General features: G+C 40.8%; 1 protein-coding gene across 12 annotated transcripts in view; it reads left to right on the top strand.

Annotated features, from left to right (window-relative positions):
• LOC149313572 (abl interactor 2) overlaps nt 1–20,506 on the top strand; it is a 61,400-nt gene extending 40,894 nt beyond the window's left edge. For 2 of the 12 annotated variants that reach the window (XM_089519350.1, XM_089519349.1), the window contains 8 exons: nt 412–509; nt 1,356–1,502; nt 2,454–2,578; nt 5,441–5,632; nt 7,175–7,333; nt 10,902–10,988; nt 11,629–11,802; nt 17,571–20,506. In XM_089519350.1, coding sequence (XP_089375476.1) covers nt 412–509; nt 1,356–1,502; nt 2,454–2,578; nt 5,441–5,632; nt 7,175–7,333; nt 10,902–10,988; nt 11,629–11,802; nt 17,571–17,746 — 1,158 coding nt within the window. In that variant the 3' untranslated portion in view covers nt 17,747–20,506. The remainder of the gene's footprint in view (nt 1–411; nt 510–1,355; nt 1,503–2,453; nt 2,579–5,440; nt 5,633–7,174; nt 7,334–10,901; nt 10,989–11,628; nt 11,803–17,570) is intronic. The other 10 variants (XM_089519356.1, XM_089519354.1, XM_089519355.1 and 7 more) reach the window with 6 other exon arrangements.
• Nucleotides 20,507–20,901: the final 395 nt, after the last annotated feature.

Below are 20,901 nucleotides of genomic sequence, written 5' to 3'. Positions count from 1 at the left end.
TCTTTTGTAGTGGACATGGGAAGTTCAGTATGCTTTACTGCATGTAAGTAGATGTAGAATGCAGGCTACATGTACGTTCTTGTCTTGATAGCCCTGAAATGTTTTGTGTGTGCCAGCACATTGCCAGTGATCTAAATTTAAATTAGATAGCTTAAAAGCAAAGGCAGTCAGAACAACTCTTAAACACACCATATAACCATAGGTCCTCTGAGTGCAACTAATAACTTTGAGCATGGTAGAGATAGCATATAAGGGCATTCCTACAGTATTTAAAAATAATTAGCTTCTTTTAAGGTTGTGAATAAAATAATACAGTAATGTGATAAAGATAAATCAGTTGACAAAGGAATCTTGTTTCATCCTTATTGTTTTCAGTGTAGTCTGTTTTTCTTTCCACTACCTCTCATGCAGGTTAGTACACAGAATATGAAAATGGGTGGTCTGCCTCGTACCACACCGCCCACCCAGAAACCACCCAGTCCACCAATGTCAGGGAAAGGGACCATTGGGTAAGTACACCTTTAAATTCACCAAAAGGTGGATGGGGAAAATGCCAAGGAAGCAAATAAAAATAATTTATCATTGTTACTATTGTCTCATGGCCTGTAAGTGGTTAAAAATGGCACTGGGGTTTGGAGATGTCTTGTTTTCTCTTCTTGGTAGGCAGATAAAATATTTCATACTATTGCCAAGAGAAGGTGATAAGCCAAGTGAATTTCTGCAGGAGCCTTTTATGCTTTGTTTATAATGTAAGGTTTATACTATTAAAAACTCTGCTCTATTTTTGATTGTATACTTGGAGTAAGTAGCTGATCTAACTATCTTATAATACATGGATAGAAAAAATCCACGGATCCAATTAGGTCCACTGAAGGCACGGTACCAGGATGGGGAAGGGTCTTATAGGCTCAGCAGAGTCCTGCCTCCCACTTTACTTCCCCCTGCCCACCCTACCTGCATGCACAGATGTGTCACAGGTGGCACAGCTAGGCCAGCAAGGGAAAATGGTTGCTGTGTGCATGCCTTCTGAATCTTTATCCAGCTTGCCCTATCTGCTCTGTACAGGTTACAGAAAGCAACCCATTTTGTGGTGAAAGGCAGGTAGGGTAGGATGGGATTACGGGGGGCATGCACAGATCTTTGTGCACTGCTTACGTGTGCACCTACAGGGGAAAACTGGACTGTATTTAGTCTAAGGGGATCCTCCTCCGGTGCTGCACTTGCACTGGACCGGGTTCTGCCCTATGCATTTTCAAACTGTTCAGCGAGCAGGAATTATACACAGCCTTGCCCAAAGGTCTTTGGTGTATTTCATTGTCTGAAATTGCTTCCATACATATGTTTTTCTTGTGTAGGCGTCACTCTCCCTATCGCACACTGGAGCCAGTGCGTCCTCCAGTGGTACCAAATGACTATGTACCTAGCCCTACCCGTAATATGGCTCCCTCGCAGCAGAGCCCTGTTAGAACAGCTTCTGTGAATCAGAGGAATCGCACTTACAGGTATTCAGTCTGCTCCTGCGCCAAATATTAACAGTAATTAAGACACACAACACAGTTTATAGCAATCTGCTTTTAACCCCCATCCCTTCACTTAGACCTTCATATGTTCATGTGATTTCCTGGGAAATCCATTGGGAGTCTGAGGGAGACCATGCTGCTTAATGTACACAATGTACAATATGAAATGATATGTCTAAGAAGAGTTTGTTCAGAAGCAGTATACACTTTACTAGCTGACTTGTGCAACAGGACAAATAAGCTCTTCAGTATGCTTGCATCTAATTCCATTTTATTATTGGCCTGTCTACTCTGAGGCATCCGGTCTTAATTTTTATAGTTGGACTATATTGGACTATCTGCTCATATGTAATGAAACTCTCATTCATAATATAAATGTTTAGAAGCCAGAGATTTCATGCTGATTTTGTTGCTTGCAAAAATTAGAGGTGATTTTGAAGTGACAGATAGTTTAGTTAACTACAGGAAACATGGATGATTTCATTTCTTTCTAGACTTCCATAAGTCATATAATAGCTTGTAAATAGCCTTGGTAAAATGACTTTACTGTGGAAATTGGCTAAAATGGGTGGGGAAGGGAGGAAAAGCATGTTCCCAAGATTTCATTGCATTGTCCTGAAAATTGTTTTTTGCCTAGGGAACAGTGGATGTGAAACCAGCTTTCTACAGAGGCCTGTACTTTTCTCACCCAAGAGCCATATTGCCACTGCTCTTTGGATAGTCTCTTGGAGGCACTTTCCTAAAATTTAGCAGGCAGGGTTACCTTCCAGGAAGTGCATTCCAATTTTTGCTTAGTCATTAGCAAATGCTTTTGAAAAGTATTTTTTTTGTCCCCAAAACTGCAGATTTAGCCAGCCTTTTCATTGTAAGCCTGTTTTTGTAAGTCCCACACCGAATAGAATATAAATACCTTGGTGGTTTTGATTTCTTTAGCAGCAGTGGGAGCAGTGGAGGGAGCCACCCCAGCAGTAGGAGCAGCAGTCGAGAGAACAGTGGAAGTGGAAGTGTGGGAGTCCCTATTGCTGTCCCAACTCCGTCCCCACCCAGTGTGTATCCAGGTAAATGGGAAGCTTGGCTCGTCCTGCAATTTATAATGATGAACTTTATCCTAGTAATAAGGAGTTACTATGGAAATGCATATATTCTCTGGAAGGTAAATAAATAAATTTTCTGGAAGCAGTCCACTCAAAGTGGGTAATCCTTGGTATTGTCCAGAAACAGAAGAATCATGTTGAAGGTACAGTCGACCCTTATACATGGATTCAAGCATCCACGGTTTGAAAATGTTCCAAAAAAGTATAAATTTCAAATATCAAATCTCGATATTCCATTTTTTGCTATGTCATTATATTTAACGGGGCTTGAGCATACACAGATTTTATTATACACAGGGGATCTTGGAACCAAACCCCAGTGTATAACAAGGGTCCACTGTACAAACGGTGTGTGTGTGTGTGTGAGAGAGAAGGAATCCACAGTAAAGATCTACATGTTATACGACTTCTCCCTCTGTTCTGGGAGGTGCCAAGGGTAACACTGGAAGACTTCTCTGTTCTTCAGAAGAAGGTATGGCAGGGGGTTAAATGGCTCTTGTGTTCTCTTCCAACTCTATGATTCTGTCACCTTCATGGTAAGTGACCATTGCTCTGGTTTGTCATTTTTTTTTCAGCCCTGTGCCAACTTGGAAGATAAATAAGTGTTTTATATTTCTTCTTACATTTCCAACTCTTGTTTAAAGTCTTGCCTTTACTACTCTTATGTCCATTGTGAGGAGATATGGACAATGCCATTTAAGGAATATAAACAGAAGTATGTTGGCCAGATATTTCCACAAAATGTCTCTTTTCATTTCTTAACAAAACTGGTTGAGTGTGGATTCACAGATCCAAGCATTTGGCCTGATGCCGAGATTGCAATCCAACATTTCTAGTTACATCCTCTTATACCAGAGAAGAGACATTGGATTTTGTGTAGCAGAGACTATTGCATATGCTGCATTTTGACCCTCATTAATGCATGAAACCATTGGTCAATGCAAATAGAGATCTCTTGTGCAAATAGAAAGTTCAGGCCTAAATAGGAGCTTAATTTTCCACCCAGACTGCAGTGGGTAGAGTGAATTATCAGGTGCAAGTGCCCTCAATTATTGGAAAATTTAATTATCCTCTATAATCCAGATGTGCTGCTTTGGCCTCCAGATATTTTTGGACTGCCATACCCATAATCCCTCAAAATTGTGCTGGCTCGGGCTGATGGGAATGGTGGGCCGGAAATCATCTGGAGGGCTAGTTGCCCATCCTGGTTTTATACAAACAATGTCATAGAATTATGAATATGAAAAGATTATTGTCAATGTTTTGAAAATATTTGGGTTGTTAACATTATTGAATTGATGAGTGAAGAAATACAGGAATACAAAATAGGTTATAATTGATCTCATTCTGATTTTCCGGAGTACAGTGAAGTCATGATCAGTACAATCAGTGCAAGTTTTCACTTAAAGTTTTTTCTTTCCCTTGAAAGCAACAAAATCCTTACAGGATTATAGCAAGTGATATGTTAATCTGTATTTCCACATGGTTAAAGATTATTATTTTTCTATATCAGTTGTAATAATAGAGACATTTGTGTCTCCCCCTCATTTAAGCAGATTTTGACATTGTGTCTTATTTGTGCGCTCAACAAAAGACAAAAAATGACATTGACAAATAAGTTATGATCTTAAAATAAGGAATGTATAGCATTTCCTCTTTGATGTATCCCACCCCGATTGTTCTCAGAGGGGTGGGATACAAATAAATTTCATTATTATTATTATTATTATTATTATTATTATTATTATTTTTAAAAATGATTAAGCAGGCATAGGGAACTGTAGCAGTTCTAGAGGGTACTGTATGTTCCTGTCTCTGGATTCCTCCAGGTGCTGTGTGGACTACAAAAAATTCCCAGATTCAAAAAGCTGGAGGTCTTTGGGAGTCCACTTCTTGTTTTGAGAAATGTTTATTTTCTGATGTTAAAACAATTAAAGGGGCCCCTGCAACTCATTTGAAAGCTGTATTGCTACTCCTGTAAGCTTCCAGGAAGGGCAGTTAACTCTTCTGGGGGAATCAGAAAAGGGGCGCTTGTGGACCGGAGTGCTTAAGGCCAGCACAAATATCTGGGAAGGGGAAAAGGTGCGAAGTAAAGCACTGTATAATAATTGACGTAGAGGTTGGCTTAAAAAGTTCAATTTCCTCTAGCATACAGTGTTGAGTCTATACCATGAGATAAATATTGGACTAAATCCAGCATCACCTCTACCTAGAGCAGGCCCATTGAAACAAATGAGACAGGTTAGCCATAACTAAGATAGGCCTTATTAATGTCAGTGAACTTATTTTAAATAAGGCTAATACAGTGCTACCTCGGGTTACGAATTTAATTCGTTCCGCGGCGCCGTTCGTAACCCGATACATTTCGCAACCCGAAAAGCCGCTGGAAAGCCGCTAGCCGCTAGCCGCGCTTTGAATTTCGCGCCGAAACGCGCCGAAAAGATTTTCGTAACCCGAAAAATCATTCGTAACCCGGAACAGTTTTTTTAAATCTAACTTTTTCGTACCCCGGAAATTTCGTAACGCGGTGAATTCGTATCCCGGGGTACCACTGTATTGGGTTTGCCCAAGACAGTCATTTAGATTTATAGATTTAGGAGCAAAGTGTTTCTATTTTCCCTATTTTCTTTGTGTGTTTGAGGCACACCCTTTCCTTCACATAAACGTCATTCTTCTAATCCTCCTCCTGACATTTTTTTTGATAGAACTTTAAGAATTTATTGAACATCTAACACAAAATCTTCAAAAAGCTTTTCTAATCCTTGCTAACCTGGACAGGTTATTTACCCCCCTATTAACCCTCCTCTTCCCCCTCTTTCCACTTAGCCCCTGCCAGCTCGGCTGGCACTTCTCCCCTTCCTGCTACTTCTGTCCCTGCTCCCACCGCTCTCACTCCTGCTACCGTCCCATCCTCTGCTGCCCCAGATGCTGCTGCTGCTACTGCCGCAGGGGCTCAACCCCTTGCTGATGGCTTCACCTCTCCAACTCCCCCTGCTGCCTCTTCCGCTCCTTCTGCAGGTGAGTGTCTCTTGCTCTCTGCAAGCAGCTCAGCCAAGATGCAATTGCTGCCTAAGGATGGTCAAATTATCCTCACATCTTTCATTAAATGGATATCCATATTTATCCTTTTTCCCCCCATTGAGAGAAAGAGATTTTGTTTTCTAACATTCAAATCTTATGAGTGTTCTGTGTTGATGTCATTTGTGGGAAAATTGTGTTCTTTTGGGACAAGTTATTACATGGTCCGTTCAACAAAAATCTATGCATGACATATCACACTGGACCAGTAGCTTTTGCTTTCTATGAGCTCTTGGAAAATGAGAGTGTTTGTCTTTTCATTCAGTATTTAGTGAAATGGAAGCTTAAGCAGGCCAAATTGGCAAGTGACATTTTGCCAGTTTAAGACTGTGAACAGGCAAATATTGGTAAGTGATTTAGTTTAGTCTGGCATCTCTCTCTCTCAGCGTGCTGATAGTACAGCTTGTGTGTTATCGTATAGTTTGGGTTATTGTACCTCTGTGTATGAGGTGCAGATATGTGCTTTGAAAAATGTCTAAATATGTATCTTTTTACCATAGTTCTTAATAGTTGTTACTCTGACATCTGTTCACTAATCTGAGTAACTTATTTACAGGAGCCTTCAAATATTTAAATTCAGCTTTTTGTAGACACATTGTAGCTAGCTCTTAATGTGTCAGATATTCCCAATACAGTTTTGATAAACCTTTAAATGGTAAGTATGTAAGGTGCTTAAATATTTAAGAGGAAAAAACATGATTAGCTGGTAGCCAAATTGATTTTTCAGGCTTATTTCACTGACATCTATAAAAGTATTCCCCTGCTCTAGACCTAACCATAATGTTGCTCTTGGATTTGAAAGTGAGGGGTGAAGTGAAGTGGGGAAAGGGAGGGACAACCCATCTCCAAAAAACAGGTCAGTTGCAGTGGCTCAGGCTAGTCAGTAACCATGCATGAAAAATTCACTGTTCCGTGATTGTTGAAGTCTATTCAAACTTGGAGCACCCTGGGAGTGATTCACTTGGGCATACCTTTCTCAGTTATTCTGCAATTTCTGATTGTCTGCTAAACAAGTGGGGCTTTTTCACTCAGACATTGTGGCTGAACTGATCAACAAAGTTCATCATTATGCTTATTCACACATGGTTATCTTGAAAAATCAGGCACACTTGTTGTATACCTATTCCATGTTGGTCAATGTCTTTCTCAGGTAAAAGAACAAACCTTGTGACATACTACAATTGTAATATACTACAATTCATCATCTTAAAGCATGCTCTCTTTTCAGTGTTGTGTTAAGTGTTATCATTTAGAGTCTCCTCCCTAGCATGCCTACTGTGTCATTTTGAAATGCCTTGTTATAAACTGAGCACTTTTGTATTCATATTCAACCACCAAATCATCTGAACAAGCTTAAATAGCTATGGTATTGTTTTTAGGCACTCATTTACGGTGAATTTTATGTGTGTATGTAGAAACACAGTCTTTAGTTTCAAGGCATTCTCCTTTTCACCTCTTAATGTTTTTCTTCTTTCAAAACAGGCCATCCTGTTCAGTTCTATAGCATGAACAGACCGGCTACTCGACATACCCCTCCAACAATAGGGGGCTCCCTGCCCTACAGGCGTCCTCCCTCCATCACTTCACAGAACAGCCTTCAAAACCAAGTGAATGGAGGGCCCTTTTATAGCCAAAATCCAGGTAAGATGGAACATAACAGAATTCACTACTCCTGCTTGTCAAGAAAGATGCCAGTGCTGTGGCCCTGCCTGCATGTGGTTATACCATCATCTGATAGGGTTGCATTGTTGGTTTTTCCCTCCAGCTACAAAGATTTTAGTGGAATTACATCCTTACTACAAAAGATTTCCTTTCATATGGTATATCCAATGATAAGCTCACAAGAAAGGGAAACTGCTGACATTCAAGATGTTTGGAAGGAAATCTGTACAAAGTTAGTTCCATTTCCTTGAAGCCAGTGTGGGGAAGCCAGTTTCATACTTCAGCTGGTAACAAAGCTGCCTGAAAGAGCCTATCATACAGTAGGCCCATATCATATTGTCCTTACAGCTGTGTTGCTTAAGTAGATGTCTTGCTTTGATCAAACAGAACTTTGAGTTCTGCTTCTGTGTGTCTAATGCTTCTTATGAGGCCTGAAAGAGCAGATGAGGTGATACAGTATGTGCATGGGCTTTCCATTTCTTTTTATAGTGGGTGTGATGCTTGTGTTATGTAACATTCACACCTCTTGTGTTCTTTAATGTGCACATTTCATCTGAATGTAGAAAATTCTGACAAGCTAGCTCTCTGTAGATAGATGTGTCATTTCATAAGGAAATATTCCTTGATGCGAACGAACTACAACATGCAGCCTGAAGGGATACAGTTTAAACACAGGTTTATGATCTGCCTTGTTCATGAACACTAAGCCTAAGAGGCTTATTTGAAACAATTATCAAAGTAATATAAAGTTGCAAATAGGCTGTAGTGGGATGTGAGCCTGAGAACTAACAACGTAGCAGAGATTTCAGGTTGAGCTTCATGGCTAAATTGCATTTTGAATCTGGCTCTTCCACACCTAATCCTACGTCGTCTCCAGTTGACAGTTGCTTTTCGATACAGTATGCATTGGCATATATGTGTGTTACTTTGGTTGCTAGTTTCAGATACCTGTATGCATGCACATTCATATGTATGTGGGACAGTTTTGCATGTACCATATATACTCAACTATAAGTAGATGACTTCACGTATAAGTTGAGGGCAGGTTTTGGGGCCAAAATTATGGATTTTGATGACTTATGGATAAGTTGAGGGTAAAACTTAGGGGGATGTAACAAAGGATCTAAAGGATGAAGCAAAGGAAAACAATGCCAAAGAACTTACAAACTTCCAGCAGGATAGCTGTGCTCACACTAAAGGCTAGGTGGAAGAAAGAGCACTTACACTGACCCCTGGATAAGTTGACTCGGGTTTTTTGCGTCAATTTTCCGACTAACATTTGTAGACTTATACATGAGTATATACAATATATACTTAATCTGTATTGTGTAAATTAAATATGTGTGGGATGTGGTGGCTAAAGGGGTTAAGATACTTGACTCTGTTGATTGCAAGATCGGCAGGTTGGCAGTTCGAGGCCCGGGTGCCACATGATGGGGTGAGCTCCCATCACTAGTCCCAGCTTCTGTCAAACTAGCAGTCTGAAAGCATGCAAACACAAGTAGATAGATAGGTACCATTCTGGTGGGAAGATAAACAGTGTTCTGTGCATTCATGCTGGCCACATGATCATAAAGTAGTCTCTGACAACGCTGGGTCTTTGGCTTAGTAATGAAAACAAGCACTTCCTCCTATGGTCAGACACGACAACCTTGTCAATGAGGAATACCTTTACCTTTACCTTAAAGTAAATACAATGTAGCTTCTAAAATGCTGATTAATGCTGAGTACAAGATGCAGGGTTCTTGATAGAGATGGATCGAGAACACCCATAGAGTGATTGAAACACTCTTTTAGGAAAACAAACCTTTTGAGGGTTTATTCCCCCCTGATAAAAGCTTTTCTAGGCACTCAGCATTTCTTTGTGGATTCTGTTGGTCACACATTCGTTATGTGGATCAGCTTTTAAACAGTTGCTGTTTCCTTGTTGAGACAGCATGGAAAATAATAATCTGTTAACAGGTTGCATGGTCCTAATTAACCCTGTCTTTTCAAAAATAATGATTTAAAGAGAAGGCTTGCTAGGCTGATAAATTTCCAAAGAAAGTAGCTTTCTTTGTAGCAAATGATTAATAAGTGGAGACCTGGAAACATAGAATTTTAGTTGCTCAAAGACAATGACAGAGACATCCCTGGACTTGTACCTCTTTCTGAGTAGGAGCAGTAAGGCTGCTGACAAAGCCCCATTGTGGAGAGAGGGCTGGTGAGGACAACCCAGATTGCCACAGTACCAGAACATGAAAAATTGGCAGGGTAGGGGAGCAAGAATTGGACTTTGGAAATAGACTTCTGAAAAGGGGTTGTTAATTTTGTACTGAGGGAATATGAGGAGAAAGTGTTTGAGAATATGGTTCAGAAAAGGGGAAGGGACATTTTTGAGGTAGTTCACCCCCCCCCCCCCCCCAGCACCTGTAATAACAGAGTGGCTTCCAAAGTATGTATACTGTTAGCTTGCCAACATTTGGACTGAAAGCTACAGAGACATTTTGTATGTAGAAAGACAAATGAGAATATGCATGTGAATACTGGACTTCAGTGGCCTAAGGGCCATACTTTGGCAGCTCGGTCTTTAAACAGTACATTTACTGAATGTTCTCATATATAGAAACAAAGGCATCCATTCACTCCTCAGTCAGAAAGTTTGTGATTTTGAGACGATTGGGGGTGGCATCTGTCCCCTTCCTCTGATTCAGGGGTGGAGGGAGATCTCATAATAAGGAACCAAATCCAGTCCTTCTTGGTTCCCAATCCAGCTCTCTGGTGCTTCCCAGATGACCATATCCCTTTCCCCATGACAGCATCATTTGGTGACTTCCCAGCTTTTGTGCATTTCCCCCATTCTAAAAGCTTGGACTGTCTCACCTAAAGCTTAGTGAACTTTCTATAAGAACTTGAAATTAAAATACACAGGTATTTTGGTGCTACCATTTTGCCTTCCCCTGCCACAATGTAGCCCTTGAGAATGTCTCTGACGTTGAATATGGCTCAGCAGATGAACAAGGCCCACTTCTTGTTCTGATTCCTGAGTCTGCAGGATCTTGGGTCTTGGTTTAGGTTTTGCCTCCAAAGGAACTGTGTGACTGAGGTCAGTTGCTTGACACTCCCATACAAGAGAGGCTTCCAGTGAGCTCTGTGGGAGAAAGTAAACATAGTTCTGTAGCACAGTTCTTGCTTGCTCTCTGTCAAACAGCAAACAGAGAAGAGACAAGCTCCATGTGATCTAAGATGGTCAACTGTTTATTCAGTGTTTATTCAAAGAAATGCCTGTATTATTAATACTAGCTAAAGCGAGTTTCTGTATTGTTATTTTTAAACTGGCCAGTTACAATTTCTACTACTTTTAGTTTCCCTCTTTTGTACTTAACTAGGAACTTCCATTGCTTGGAGAGGAGTAATTGCCTTTTAAAAGAAAGTATTTGCTTACTTAAATTACTTTATTTAATTCAATTACTTGACTTCCATTAGTAGGAAGCTTGCCTTTTCTTTTATATTTTGGTTCAATATGTTTCTAATCAGAAGTTCCTCTTTTTGTTGTCCTTCACTGCAGTGTCTCTCGCACCACCTCCTCCTTCCATCTTACAGGTAACTCCTCAGTTACCACTGATGGGATTTGTGGCCAGAGTTCAGGAAAATAGTAAGTTTTCATTGTAATGTGATTTACTTAGAGCTACTAGATTTTGGAGATCATCTTTGAACTCATCTGTGTGTGCAAATGATGAGTGACAATAGTCAGTGTTGATGACAGGCCTGTATTGCTTCCTGTATATCCTCATTCCATATCTAAGATTGCTGATCTGTGTAGCTCTCTTTTTCCTTAGCTGATTATTAAATTCTCTTACAGTGTTTTTTCATGTGAGAGCAGGGTGATGCATTTTCTTCCCCAACCCATGTCTGGGAAGACAACCTGACATGTATTGGATAATGGCCTAAACTGCCATTATCTCTCCCCCCCCTCCAAAAAAATTGGTCCAATGTCACTTAAGTGGAAAGACTAGCAGAAAGTAATTATCTCCAGTGAACTATAATGTTATAGACATTATAGAGTGAGAAACTTGAAACTGAAAGAGCATTTAAATCTTGATTCCTGGCCTTCTTTTTCTCTTTCTGCTTTGGATTGTAGGCATAACCTAGCCTTTTCCACCTCACTCTCCTGTTTAAGAATGAATAGGGACATGGGAAAGAAGAATTATAAAGCACTCCATCCATGGAATGTGCTATGTAGGCATTTAACCCTAGGAATTTTTGTTTTGTTTTGTTTTTTGGTTCTACTCTAGTTTCAGATACTCCTCCACCTCCACCCCCTGTAGATGAACCAGTCTTTGATGAATCTCCCCCTCCACCACCTCCTCCGGAAGATTATGAAGAGGAAGAAGCAGCTGTAGTTGAATATAGCGATCCCTATGCTGAAGAGGATCCCCCATGGGCTCCAAGGACCTACTTGGAGAAAGGTGTGTTGGCTGGACATTGTAGTATAAAGTTGCAACAGAAGACAAAAAAATTGTCTGTGCGTTTGACATGAATTAAGCACAGTAGGTTTTACATTTCAGCCTGGAGCTGTTTCTTATATTTGAAATTTTGCCAAGTGCTGGTGCATAATAAAATGAATATTTTGCAGTTGGACAGTGTATCCTCCTCCTCCTCCTCCTCAATGTGAGATCAGGCAATACCATCATTAGCCAGGCCCTGTGAAATTCCTCTTCCTTCTCTACCTGTCCTGAATCCTGATAGCAGGCACTCTCCTCATTCATCCAGGATTCCTGAATAACCAGGGAAAGGCTCACATACAGATATTTTAATGCTCTCATCTGCTGCTAATTAGTAAGAAATGAAAGTACAGGTCAAGTGGTCATCTGTGAACTCACACAAATGGGATTATCCTATGTTTGCACAGTGCCTCTTTCAGAGCATTCTGTAGCATTGTGAAGAGTTTTGGTGGTAGCCTCACCCCCCCTCCAGCAGCCCTATACAGTTGGCCCTCTGTACACACTGATTTTTTTATCCATGGATTCAACCATCCATGCCTTGAAAATATTCAAAAAATATTCAGTATTTAAACCTTGAGTTTTCCAAATGGTGTTCCATAAGGGACACCATTTTATTATGCCTTTTTATATAATGGGACTTGAGTATCCACAGAGTTTGGTAGCCTTGGGGTGTCCTGGAACCAAACCTCAGTGGATACTGCAAGGGTCCATTGCATAAGGAGCTTCGTGCCAAAACCTGTAAGTTCCATAGGACGCTGACAAAACCATTCATGTGAACTAGCAAGGCACGATGAGGGGAGGATGGGCAGTGTTGTGTGAGTTCACATGACCATCCGAAGAACTACAGTTACAGGTATGCAATCTGTCCTCCTCCTTCGTGGTGTCCGACTCACACAAATGGGAGACTAGCAAGCTACAAGAAGCAGGAGGCGGGAGTGTCGGTGCAAACAATCAAACTTTACTGAAAATCATATCTATAATCAACAAGCATAAGAACAGCAACCTTTTCCTGTAAATGTCATACAACAAAATGACAATCAGTAGAGTTTCAAAGGAAGGTTCTTCTGCAGACCTGGTCACAAATCATGTCCAGGCTCGATACTTGAGGATGAGGTGCTTGTATCCTTTGAAAAATCTTTTAATTGAAGGACGTGTAAAACAAGAAAGCTTACCAAGAAACTGAAAACTTCCTGAAATGGCAGCTAAGTGACAACAAACAGAACACAAAGAGAGACCTCAATTCGACAAACACAGTAGATAGTCCAACCTATGTGTGACAATATACTCAGGTGCATCAATCGACAGTGGAAGTAAGAAGGCAACAAACTAATCCCACTTGTAGTCATAGTACTGCCTCGTTGAAGGATGTTGCATGGTCGTGATAATCTCTTACTGCGAATGGTAAGGCATCTAGGGCAGGATCTTCCAAGCCAACAGGTGGAGAGTGTTGAGATTGATGTGTCTGACTCGGCCTTTGTACAGGGTGAGGAAATCCGGTCTATGTGGCGGCCAAACATACTTTTCTTGGGATGGATAAAGCAGATGTGTGAACAACAGCTGTCTGGGCCACATGGAGCAATCATGATGCAGTTTGTTTTATCCTGATAAAGCTTGGAAATGACTGGTTAGAAGAGGTAAAGGAAGAAAGGCATACAATATGAGGCCATGATAACTGAAGAGGAAGGCATTTCCTCACAACCTGCTCTGACAAATGCCTTAATATCTTTAGCTGGAGAAGAAGGGTCCATGGCACTCAGTGCCATTGAAGGGGACTTCCTGGGAGGCACTGTCACAATCTGAATTCAATTCCAATCCAGAAGACCCAGATGTCGATAAGAAATAGATAGTCTGGATGGCAACAGCAATGGTAGAAATAGAAGAAACAGATTTCTCTTTTGTATTTGAAGCAGTCTATTGGGATGGAAATAATAATAATAATAATAACAATAAATAGTTTATATTTCCCGCTTTTCCCTGTGGTTCAAGGCGGGATTACATCCAGTAAAATGAATAAAATGAATTGACTGAGACTGGGTCTGATCCTGGGATGGGCTGTTCTTGGTGGAAGTATGATCCACCGATGCATATCCCTGCTGGCTGGAAGGAATGACAGCAGAATGGATGCGGTCCATATCACACCTCCTGTGTGTTGAGTGATGTGCTGAAGCAACCCTGTTCCTATACTGGTAAGTATATCATCTGGAACTACTGTTACCAGTGGAAGAACTTCTATCAGAATAGAAGAGTATTTATATCTGTAATAGCCACGATATCTTTGGCAATGGACAACACGCTGACAGGACCGACGATGTCATCAGGTCTGGTAGTACTGATACGATGAGGTGGAATAGTTGTCTGAACCAGAATAAGAGCATGACTTAGAATTAAAGTGACACTGAAGACATAGAAGTTCAGAAAGAGGCTTTGCATAAACTCAACTGGAGAACGAGAATCTCTTACTCTAACAACAGAAGATTCCTGTATTTCTCCATCTGAAACATGGACTTTTGACTCATCTTGAGTGAAAATAGTCTCTGTAACCATAGTATACTGCTTCTGAGAAATTGGTTATGGAGATACCACAGTCTCTTGAACGCTATTTCAGAGGCAAGCTTCCAGAGATGGGTGGATGATGGAACTACTGAATGTGAAGGAGGTAAAGGGAAAGAGTTCTCCTTTGATCACTTCTTGTGTTTGTTCTTCAGCACTGTCTGTGCTTCCACCTTGAGAGACTTGCCAGAGGTTAATTATCAACAAGGAGATGTTTATCAGTATCTTCTCTGGCCCTTTTAGCTGTACAAATGGTCTCCAAAGTGCATTTGGCCTCATGTTTGGGGCACTGATGTTGGTTGGAACTGAAGCTGACTTCTCCATACATGGTACTGACTTTTTTGAACTGGAGGCTTGATGTTGAGTACCCGCTTTGTCTTTCAATGTCGAGGGCTGTTAATGATGCTCAGGCTCTTGAGGCTTCAAGCAGAGCTTTAAAGTGGAGCTCTTTGTTGCATCTAGCTTGTGTGTGAATGCCACAGAGTGTGCACACAAAGCACCAATATGGGATTTGACCTAACACTGAGGGCACTTCAAGTCCACATTGGCCTAGAACCTTAGTGCTGTGTTTGACACACTTCTTAAAAGAATCCAGTGCTGCTGCGAAAGCCTGGAGGTCTGGTGTGGCTAGAAATCCAGTGCAGACAATTGATGTCTCAAGGAAGAAGTCTTCCAATCTGAAGTACACAAATGCTATTCCTGATGAGGCAGCAGCAGCAGATGAAAAGGAACTAGCAGCTTTTGGTGGGAATCCCTTTATGTAGGGATACTGGAGGAGGATGTGGCTACTGTCAGAACTCTTCAGAATGCTATGGAACATTCTGAAAGAGGCACTGTTCAGGATAACCCCGTTTGTGTGAGTCACAGAGACCATGAACAAGAACTTAAAAATCCACTCGTAGTAAGTGCTGATTATCTTCCTCTTGAGGTTTTACTATATTATGTGAGTCATAGTATTTAAAAATACACTTGCCCCTTGTCACTTGCGGGGGAACCATTCTGGACCCCCCGCAAGTTCCAAATCTCATGCATATTCAAGCCCCATAGGCTTGAATGGGATGAGTGCGCGTGCCCCATTGAGGTTAATGGCAGTTGCCCCTCCGCAGATTTTCAAGTCCACGGATCTCAAGTCTGCAGATTTGGAGGGGCAACTGTAGTTGCTTAGATAAACAGATATGTTTTGCTGTGCCATATAGGAGATGCTAATGTGCAAAACATACTAACTGTAAAATTATGTATAATTCCATTAATGTAGGAGTGGGAGTCCATCCAGAAGTTGTTAGACTGCAGCTCCCATCAGCATAGCCAGTGTTGAGGAATGCTGGCAGTTGGAGTCCAGCAACATATGAAGGACCATATGATTACTATCCTTGCTCTTAAGTAAGATATTAGTAATTCAGATAATTTTTTTTGTCTTGGAAGGGAAGAAATCATATCTTTCTTTCTGGGAGCCCTTAAACATAGTGCTCAGTTTGCTGTGGTAACCTGTGGCTTATTGATTTGTTTTGCCACTGGTGGAAATAGAGGAGTGACATAGTAGCAGATGGATCTTTCCCTGTACACAGAACTCATGAATATCCTGGCTAATTCTGCTAGGATTTAATGATCTGAACAAAGGCATTGTATATTCCAGCTGAAATGATGATTCTGCATGGCAGTCAGCCACATGATTATGTGGGCAGCAGTAAAATAGAATTACGATGGTCTACTAAAATCTGTTGGCAGTTCTGTATTGGATGGTTGGGTGAAAAAACAGGGAAAGCCCAGCATGTGAAGTCAGTGTTAATAGAGAATTGTAGATTGGGGATCTCTTTTGAATAGGATACCTGTTCAGTGTTCCACTCCCCAGCCCCTCTGCTTTTTCTCCTTCTACTTATCTCTCCATTCTGTCAGTGAACAATTGTGAAGAAGGAGCTTCCATACAGTTAGTATTCCTTGAGGTAACTTCCTTCTGCACCAAAACCATCCATCTCTTTTTCAGTCCACATTAATCAATAGTCTACATTTTAACCAAGACCATTTCTGTTATGTAGAAATGGAAATTGAGTCATGTTGTATGTATCTTTCACCAAATAGTTGTGTATGTGTGTTATCTGCAAAGGTCTAGTCCCAGTAGGAGCAGCCAGTGTTAAGTCTTCCCTGTAGTACTGTGATGAGACTCCAGTGAAGCAAAAATTATTTCCCATATTATTGAGAATTCTAGTATTCAATAAGAAAATGTTTATCAATATCAAAATGTCTGTTTAGGCTTTTGGTTGAACAACAGACTCTTTAAGCTAGAAGGAGGCATTCTGACACTTCCAGATGTTACCCTCAACCAGTATGGCCTGTGTCAGAGATTGTGGAAGTTGTTTAAAATATGTGGAGAAATACTAATATGTCCCAGCTTCAGGCAAAGGAGGAGAAAATACATTTACATCAGAAATTGCTAAAGTAGAGCTGTGTGTGACTTTCCAGATATTATACTATAGACCCCATAAGCCCTAGTCAAGGCAAAACCAATAAGGCAGGATAATGGGAATTATAACCTGCCATAGTCTTTTTCCCAAGTCCACTTCTCAGGAGCAAGAGGATGCTTTAGAAATAACATAGTTTACTTTTCCACCTTTTACAGGTAATCTCCCACCATATCGCTTTCACAAACTCCTTGCTGGCTAAGCCAAATGAACAGGCATGCTTGAACAAACTGATTATACTAGACATCCTGTAAAATGAGTTGACTAAAAGTGCTCATTTTAACAGCTCACTTTACATTGTACTGCTAATCTAAATTCCTGCCTGCTCTCTCCTGTAGCCCTACTCACCAGAACCACACCCCCTAACTCCACACTCGTTCTCCCCTTTCAACGTTGTCGTGCTCTCTATTCAACTAGCATACAACATAACTTTTGCTTACCACACACATTCATCCCTCCCTACTCTCACATTTTACTTTACCCTAAAATACTATTTGTAATGCACCCTACTTTAATTACTAGATAGCACAAACATGCAAAGCTGTCAGGCATCACACAGTCCCACTGGGTCTGGAGAGCCACATGTTTGCTATCGCTGCATGAAAGAAAAATCTCTGCTGTTTGGAAAGAAGGACTGCCTGAAAGTGTTGTGAAATTGAAATCACCTTCAGTCCATGCAGTGGCTTTCTAAGGAGCTCTCTCTTTTCTTTTTGTGTTTGTTCCTAGTTGTGGCGATCTATGACTACACTAAAGACAAGGAGGATGAACTCTCCTTTCAAGAAGGTGCCATCATCTATGTCATTAAGAAAAATGATGATGGGTGGTATGAAGGTGTCATGAATGGAGTAACAGGACTCTTCCCAGGGAACTACGTGGAGTCCATCATGCACTACTCAGAGTGAAGACCACCATGGATGGCAAGAGGCATAATTGCCCCTTGCTTGTCAAGGATTGTGGGGCTCTCCAGATCTCCACCAGCACGTGGGAGAGACCCTGGCAAGTGAACTGAAGGATGGGAGGAAAGAAGGAAGGATCATTGTAACAAAACCACTCTAACTTTTATTTTATTTTATTTTTGCTCCTATCTCCCTTTTTATAAAATAGTGATTTGAGTTGTTTTGAAGAAATGGCTCTTCCATTGGCCAGCAGTGGCAGAGCTGAGCATTATGAGAGATTTTAATAAACAGATCCATTCAGGTGTAGAGTCAGGCGATGTAAAGAGCTTGCCAATTAACTGATCCGTTGTTCCAGTTGTGACCCATTCAATCTAGACATGGGATTTTTCTCAGGAATAATTGTAAACCCTGGTACTGGGACATCCCAAATGCCAGTGTTGAAGGATTGACTTTGATAGGCCATTTGCTCCTTTGCCCCCTACCCCAGCCTGCCACCCCCCCCTCCAGTATCTCTATGCTACACACTATTAACTATTGCAAGAGTAGTATTGTGCTGGCAAACATTTGGATGCACATACCAACTGCATCTCAGATTGGTTCCTTGCATCTCTAATCCAAATGCTTCTTTAGCTGTTCAGCACATGTAGCCTGTGCTGGACATGCAAGGAGCTAGTTTCAGGTTCACCTGTCTCTTACTTTTGACCATGTATGGGGATGTAGTTTCAGAAATGGTATCCTATTTATACAGACCCTTCTCAGGCACAGGCTTGGCCATTCACACCTTTAAATTATTTTTCAGACATTGAAGATAAAACATCAACATTAAAGATTAGGTTGTGTCCCTCATTTGACTTATAGGTAGCCTCATTCTCTGAATGGCAGAGATAACCAATCCACAAAGTTGGGTTATTCCCCTTGTGCTAGGAAACATCGCAGGAAAATTTAAAATTAGCGTTGGAGTGCTCCCCACTTTCCAAAGGATTTAGAGAATGGTTTACACCCGCTTGCCTGATGTTCTTCTTGTTGTTCGGATAATGCTTTCAGGGCATGTGTAAGCCAGATGTGGTGGATCTGCACATCAGCCCTGGTTCTTCTCACCAAGGCTTGATGTCGTCTGAAGGAATTACCTCATGTTTTATATGTTGGGGAATTAGACTGGAGAGAATGAATATCTCTGGTAAAGGGGAAAGTATGAGTTTACTTGCATGTTTCAGCTGAAGCCCTGATCAGCTCAAATATTTATCATCATGTATACCAATGAGATGGTTTAACTTTTCCATTTCCAGATTTTGGAACATATTGTAAAATGCCTGTGCAAGCAGGCAAATATTTCCCAGTTCTGTTGGGTAATTTTACTAGGATTTCAAAGGGCTCCCTTATTTATGGTTTTCTTTGAACACTAATTAGAAACTGAAGAGAGTCATATGCTTCTTCTCCCACCCCCAATCAGTAAAGTGGTGGCTTTTTCTTTGTGTGGATGCAGTCCTGCTGTGATGGCTTCAGAACTTTTAGGACCAAATCAGATGATATCTGAAATGTAGTTGCATTTGGGTAAACAGCAGCTGTGGAGGCTCTTGATCATGATTGAGCCTGAGATGAGGAGTGGGCTCCCCTTGCACTGAGTGTGGAAGGAAATTGCCGCTGGTGGCAGGAGCAGCGTCTCTTCTTTGGCAAATAGATTAAACTGGATAAAGGATTTTTCTTGGGACTGTGGGAATCTGTGCTTGCCACCATTTCCAATCCCACTTCCCCCATCCCCTTTAATACCAGGTATGTGGAATGTGATAACCTACTTCATGTATCATCTGAGTTGATTACATAGATCTGTTAAGCTACACTGACTAGTTGAGGGTGCATTGACACATGAAAAGTAATGTACTTGGAACCTAGGTTGTACCAGCCTTTCTTTCTTAAATTAGCCAAAAGTTCATTAACCCAACAAAACCTGGTAATGTATTCACACTCCCAAGCTCTGCAGGCTGTATTGATTTAAACCACCATGGCAGGAAGGTTGTGGAATCTTTCCATTTTGTTTTATGCTATGAACAAACGGTATTACCAAGAGTTACTATCCTAGCATAGAAGGCTGTGGTCTTCAATATTACTACTTCTTAAGTGGGTGGTCAGAGTGCCTGCAAAGATGACAGACTCAAATCTTAAAACTAAGCTGTGTTGCCTTGACCATACTCAATAAAATGGAATTGCAGTATGGTGGGATGAGCAACTGTGGCCTTATAGATCTTTTTCCCTACAACTACCATCAGTTTTAGTCACCATAGCCAGTGGTGGTGGATTATGGGAGTGACAGATGAAAAACAATTGTCCATCCTGAAAGGACTGGCTTGTTGGGGAGAGCTGTGTCATTTGGCTAGATGGAGCCATTACCATTAAGAGTTTGTTCACATAATCATTTTTCAGGAGGTATGGAACAAATTCATTGTACCAGAGGTTTAAAAATGGGTGTATTGGCACTGTCTGGAAATATTAAATAAGATTACCTTTCTTGCATAGCTCATGACCCTAATACAGTTTTTAGCCATGATTTCCATTAGTAATGAATGACTTTCATTGAAAAGGTACCTTAATTGTGCCAAAATAGCTTTAAAGCATGATAATTTGGAGTGATACATTTCATGTTTTTGCCCAGTCAAAACTTGTAAATCTCAGACATGTAAAAATATTTTGGGTAACACCTCCCTCCCCAGTCGAAATCTAAACAATTCCTTCATTTTTAAAATGCATTAAAAATTGCTATCATTATCTTAATCTTGATTGCTTGTTGAATATTGTACATAGTTTACTGCTGTGTATGAAACCATTCTCAATACAGGGGCATGTATGTGCTGCACAAGACTGGAGCCATCTGAATTGTAGCAGTTAGTCCTTCTGAAGGGTGCAGCTACACTGGGGTCCAGGGCCCCACTGTGTACACATTCTTAGAAACAGAGGTGACTGCCTCATATGCTGCTTTGGCTGACTCACTTGGTCAATTATTATGCCATTTTATTTTCTTTATATCAGTTCCTTCAATCTTTATATCCATTGTAATTCTTTCTTGCAATTGTTGATGTGTAAACCACTGGCAATTTATACCTTCTTTAAGTAGATTCTCTCTTCTTTTAAGTGTAATTCCCCCCATCTCATTCTAGCAATTGTTTATA

The sequence above is a fragment of the Sceloporus occidentalis genome, unplaced genomic scaffold, assembly GCF_023333645.1.
Source record: "Sceloporus occidentalis isolate IW3139 unplaced genomic scaffold, rSceOcc1.0.p SCAF_4, whole genome shotgun sequence".
In the NCBI taxonomy this organism is placed as follows: Eukaryota; Metazoa; Chordata; class Lepidosauria; order Squamata; family Phrynosomatidae; genus Sceloporus; species Sceloporus occidentalis.
This window is presented reverse-complemented; position numbering and strand designations above follow the sequence as displayed.